The following is a 6,029-nucleotide window of genomic DNA, read 5'->3' on the forward strand; positions in this document are numbered from 1 at the left end:
GCACTGGGTAGCTGGCCAATCAGAGCACACCTCGCTTTTCAGACCGATGAGTTTTGTAAAAATCGACGCGTTTCAGAAAGTCGGGGCATAGAGGAGAAACAATAATGTACAGTATGTGGAAAATAATGTGTTTTTTGAACCTTAAACCGCATAAACACATTTCATTACACCAAATACACAAAATAATGTTCTTTTTAGCAACATCATATGACCCCTTTAAGACATTTTGTCATTGATCCATGGACACTCTGTCTATTCGCTGACGCTGCATAATCTCATTTGCATTTGCGTACATTCAAAATGGCAAGATGCATCATCAACTGTCAGTGATCTTGATTCATCCCTCACTGAACAGAAAACGATATAATTTACAGCAATCCAGACGTGATACAAAGATATTAAAGTAGTTCACTTCCAGAATTTTTTTTTACAGCTAATGTAAATTTGTTATCCAAGTGTTGTCATCCAAGATGTTCATGTCTTTCTTTCTTCAGTCGTAAAGAAATTATGTTTTTGAGGAAAACATTTCAGGAATTATCTCCACAATGTACTGTACTTCTATGGTGCCCGCGAGTTTGAACTTCCAAAATGCAGTTTCAATGCAGCTTCAAAGGGCTCTAAACGATCCCAGCCGAAGAAGAAGGGTCTTATCTAGCGAAACGATTGGTCTTTTTCTAAAAAAATAAATAAAAGTGTATATACTTTTTAACCTCAAACGCTCGGTTTTGTGTAGCTCTGCAATGCGCATGCGTACTCTTTGCAGTCCCGTTTGAAACAGTTAGAGTATGTCGAAAAACTTCCATCTCATTTTCTCCTCCAACTTCAAAATCATCCTACATCGCAGCAGAAGTACCGACCCAGTGTTTACAAAGTGAACATGCAAAGAAGGTCAAACGCCCTTTATAAAAAAAAAGGTAAAACAGCGATGTAGGACGATTTAGGACGATTTTGAAATTGGAGGAAAAAATAAGATGGCAGTTTTTCGACATACCCAAACTGTCATGAACCGGAATGCACAGAGTTCACGCAGAGCTAGACAAGACAAGCATTTCAGGTTAAAAAGTATATATTTGTAAAAAAAATTTTAGAAAATGACCGATCAATTTCGCTAGATAAAGACCCTTCTTCGGCTGGGATCGTTTAGAGCCGTTTAAAGCTGCATTTAAACTGCATTTTGGAAATTCAAACTTGCGGGCACCATAGATGTCCACTATATGGAGAAAATTCCTGAAATGTTTTCCTCAAAAAACATAATTTCTTTACGACTGAATACGGAAAGACATGAGCATCTTGGATGACAAGGGGGTGAGAACATTATCTGTAAATTTTTGTTCTGGAAGTGAACTACTCCTTTAAGCTTAAAATATATTGTTTACCCCTTTTAGTGTGGCATAAGTGCAGTTGAAACAGATTTTTGTATAGTTGCATTAAGTTATCGTGCATGTGTGTGTTAGCATGTGTGTCTCAGAGATGGGAACCCCAGCGGTGCCAAGTGAACACCACCTCAGCCAGGCGTTTTACTGGTAACTACAGGAAACAGGCTTGGTGTGAATGAGCTGATTGAACTCCCAGGTGCAGCTCCAGAGACCCAGCCCAAGCTCGCCGGCTTGGCCCAGACGGAGCACACACTGACCCCCACAAAGACAGCCCTCATCTCCCCCCCTGCCTGGCTCCACCGGTCCCTGACCCGCTCCAGCCTCGCCATGAAACCCACGGAGGCAATGGGCACTGGGGGCAGGGGGTACGGATGTGAGCCCCCCGGCACCGCGCCACCTCATTCAACCCCCCACAAGCTGGAAGGAAGGACGGAGAGAGTGGGAGGGGGGCGGTGTTGCGGGTGGACGCCAGGTAATCATCCTACATCGCAGCAGAAGTACCGACCCAGTGTTTACAAAGTGAACATGCAAAGAAGGTCAAACGCCCTTTATAAAAAAAAAGGTAAAACAGCGATGTAGGACGATTTAGGACGATTTTGAAATTGGAGGAAAAAATAAGATGGCAGTTTTTCGACATACCCAAACTGTCATGAACCGGAATGCACAGAGTTCACGCAGAGCTAGACAAGACAAGCATTTCAGGTTAAAAAGTATATATTTGTAAAAAAAATTTTAGAAAATGACCGATCAATTTCGCTAGATAAAGACCCTTCTTCGGCTGGGATCGTTTAGAGCCGTTTAAAGCTGCATTTAAACTGCATTTTGGAAATTCAAACTTGCGGGCACCATAGATGTCCACTATATGGAGAAAATTCCTGAAATGTTTTCCTCAAAAAACATAATTTCTTTACGACTGAATACGGAAAGACATGAGCATCTTGGATGACAAGGGGGTGAGAACATTATCTGTAAATTTTTGTTCTGGAAGTGAACTACTCCTTTAAGCTTAAAATATATTGTTTACCCCTTTTAGTGTGGCATAAGTGCAGTTGAAACAGATTTTTGTATAGTTGCATTAAGTTATCGTGCATGTGTGTGTTAGCATGTGTGTCTCAGAGATGGGAACCCCAGCGGTGCCAAGTGAACACCACCTCAGCCAGGCGTTTTACTGGTAACTACAGGAAACAGGCTTGGTGTGAATGAGCTGATTGAACTCCCAGGTGCAGCTCCAGAGACCCAGCCCAAGCTCGCCGGCTTGGCCCAGACGGAGCACACACTGACCCCCACAAAGACAGCCCTCATCTCCCCCCCTGCCTGGCTCCACCGGTCCCTGACCCGCTCCAGCCTCGCCATGAAACCCACGGAGGCAATGGGCACTGGGGGCAGGGGGTACGGATGTGAGCCCCCCGGCACCGCGCCACCTCATTCAACCCCCCACAAGCTGGAAGGAAGGACGGAGAGAGCGGGAGGGGGGCGGTGTTGCGGGTGGACACCAGGTTCTTTCTTTCCCTCTCTTTTTCATCTCTTCTCTCTGTCTCTGTGTCAGAGCAGGTGTCCCTTTCGGCCCTCTCTTCTCGCCCTCCCCCCTTTCTGTTGCCATTTCTTTTCACACACACGTTCACAAACGTACAGCTGACGAACATCCCAGCTCTAATCCATCACAGGCTGTCTTTTATAGGTCAGCTAGAGGCACACACACTTCCACACACCCCAACACACTGGCAGGTTGTGTTCTGTTGCCCTGCAGGTGCCTGGCATTGCGATTGCTCTTTAAATTCTCTTTCCTGTCTGAGCCTACGAGTATGTGCGCATGGATGCCATGATACCATTCACCGGGACCGGGTGCCGCCACCTTCTTACCCTCCTCTCACCCCTGCCAGACAAACAGGAGATTCTATGTTCTCACCTCCTGCTCTCAATGTGAACAACATGCTTTCTGTTTACGTCTCTTCCTTCCTCTCACGTTTAGAGGGAGGCTAAAAGAAAGTGTCAATAGTTTGGAAAAGGAGATAATTACACCGTTTGTATGTTTTACAATCAGTCTTACCCTGGGTATGTCCGGTGTGCCACCTGTGACGAGGATCATCATTAGGCCTTCTGTTTGTTGGCTCACTTGTTCATTTGCTTCCTCATTCAATAGCTGATTATCAATGTCACTATATATCCCCCGCATGCAAGAAAATGTCACAGTATTGCATTGATATAAGCAGAAATAAAGACAATCCCATTCATTAAACATGGGGCATGTGCTCACGATCAGGGTTTTCAACCATTGGAAATGATGATCAAATCATTAGCATGGAGGGCAGATGAGGGGGCGTCAAGAGCAGAAAGAGAGAGAGAGTGAAAGAGTAAGTCATTAGCTCATTACAGCAGTACTTCTTTCAAATTCTTCGAATGGTTAGGGAGTGTGTTAGTTAGACACAGTTAAAAAAATCTCTATTAAGGACAACTACATGGACAAAAGAGCAAACAATCTAATTGAGCATTTAACATTTAACCATTACTGTTTTTAGGAAGATTAACTCACGACTAGATGAATATGGACTTGAAGAAGTGAACTGCTTTATTGTTACTCAAAGAATCCCTGGAAGAAGATCTGGAGTGTGTGGACCAAGAGCTTGAAGGTAAAATTTTTGCCTACTAGTGGGACTGAGCAACATGACAACTGAACTTTGAAGAGATCACCCAAAAATGAAAATGTTGCCATAGTTTACTCACTTACTTTACTTACTTTGTTCTTTCTTCTGTGGAACCCAAGGGATGATATTTTGAAGATGTTTCTGTGCAATGAAAGTCAGAGGGGTCCAAAATTGTTGGACAAAAACAGACATTTCTCAAAATATGTCCCACAGAAGAAAGAATGTCAAACTTCATTTGGAAACATTTGGAACATTTGGAATGACATTGTGATAATAATTAAAGAATATTTTTTTGATAGAGCAATCCCTTCAACACATTCTGTTAATACCAAAGATATGCTGCTGATTTTTAACATTTTTATTCTATTTTATTTTATTGACTTAAACATGTTTTCTTAATATCTTCTCTCAGAATGCAGGCTGTGCCTGGTTTTAGGTGCAAAGAGCAGGGCGAGGGCTCTTTGCAGGAACTCATGCCAAGAATGGTATGGGTAACAGGAGCAGGAGGACCAAGTTCCAGTGCTGGGGGTCTCCAGGGGCCTTACAGATCTTCAAAACCCCCTCGTGAGCTTAGTGTGGAAGAGCAACAGGAGCTACGGAGAAAGATCAACAGTCGTGAGAGAAAGAGAATGCAAGACCTTAACGTGGCCATGGATGCTTTACGAGAGGTCATGGTGCCCTACTCTTCTCCCACCGGTGTAGGTGGAGCACTGCAGCACCCTTACTTCCCTCCAGGAGCCCCTCCGACTGGGCGCCGCCTGTCTAAGATCTCCACGCTGGTGCTGGCCCGTAACTACATCCTGCTCCTAGGCTCCTCCTTGCAGGAGATGAGGCGTCTGCTGGGCGAGGTCAGCATCGGGATGGGCGTCAGCGGGACTGTACCACGTCTGCTGCTGACAGGGGGGTGGCCATTTCTTACCGGGCCAGGACAGCTTCTGCTTTCCCCTCCTGAGCAGCAAATGGGTGCAGCAAAGTGCCCTCTTCTGCCTCAGGGTACCCAGGAGGAGCCCTTGGCATGGGGGTCAGGCAGCATGTCGGAGAGCCCGGTGTGCCAGTGTGGGGTGTGCCGGACCCCACGGGTGGTGCATGTTAATCCCGCCACACGCTTCCCAAAATAATTCCAACATGACTTGGAGAAAGGCTAAAAAAGAACAATACAACAACATGCAGTTTTTAATGTCTGTGAAGGGTGGGGTGTCTGGATCATTTTTTGGTAACACTTTACAAAAAGGTTCAATTTGTTAACCTTTAGGAATAATTCACCCAAAAATTTCCTCACCATCTTGACATTTCCAAACCTGTTTGACTTTCCTCTGTGGAAGACAAATGAAGAAATCAAAATTTTTATGTTCCACAGAAGAAAGAAAGTCACATGGTTTTGAAATGCCATGATGGTTGATAAACGATGACAAAAATTTTTGGTAAACTGTCCCTAAGTATCCAAAACAAACACTGAGCAAAACTTTTACAGCATTTATTACATTTTGGTTCATGTCAATTTCCACATATACTAATACATTTTTAACATTTCAACCTGAATGTGCAAATTTGCATTTGGCTAACTAAACCTTTTTAAGTGTTACCACTTTTTCCTTTTGCAAAACGCTCCTATATATGTTTCCCATACAGTTGTTCTCTTCTTTGTGTTTGCTAAGAATTAAACTAGTAATACTGAAAGAGAGTGTGTGTGTGGGTCAGTTGTTTGAAACTAGTGCAAAAGTTCATCTCTCAGCACATTTCCTGTTTTTACATCTCGTTCTCTGTAGTAAGCATGTGCATGTGTGTGTGTGCTCGGCTGCATCCAAACGGATAGAAATAATTAATTGTGCACCCCTTTTGCAGCACAAGGACGGAGGCTTTCTTTCACCACAGCCTTCCCTGAACCCACCCCATTCAACTCCCCAAACAAACCCCACATCAAACCCGGCAGCCCCATAATAATTAGCCAACACTCTTTCTCCAGCTTCACCATCTTTAATCCACTCCCTCGTTCGCTGCTTGTCGAGGTAAA

The 6,029-nt window shown here is 44.1% G+C and overlaps 1 protein-coding gene across 1 annotated transcript; it reads left to right on the forward strand.

The window, feature by feature from the left end:
• The first annotated feature begins 3,890 nt into the window (after positions 1 to 3,890).
• LOC107731749 (oligodendrocyte transcription factor 1-like) lies at positions 3,891 to 5,247 on the forward strand. Its single transcript, XM_016542908.1, has 2 exons — positions 3,891 to 4,003; positions 4,431 to 5,247. The coding sequence occupies exon 2, from the start codon at positions 4,432 to 4,434 to the stop codon at positions 5,134 to 5,136; it is 705 nt and encodes a 234-aa protein (XP_016398394.1). The 5' UTR covers positions 3,891 to 4,003; position 4,431; the 3' UTR covers positions 5,137 to 5,247.
• Positions 5,248 to 6,029: the final 782 nt, after the last annotated feature.

The sequence above is a fragment of the Sinocyclocheilus rhinocerous genome, unplaced genomic scaffold (genome assembly GCF_001515625.1).
Source record: "Sinocyclocheilus rhinocerous isolate Xijiao unplaced genomic scaffold, SAMN03320098_v1.1 scaffold2083, whole genome shotgun sequence".
Lineage (NCBI taxonomy): Eukaryota > Metazoa > Chordata > Actinopteri > Cypriniformes > Cyprinidae > Sinocyclocheilus > Sinocyclocheilus rhinocerous.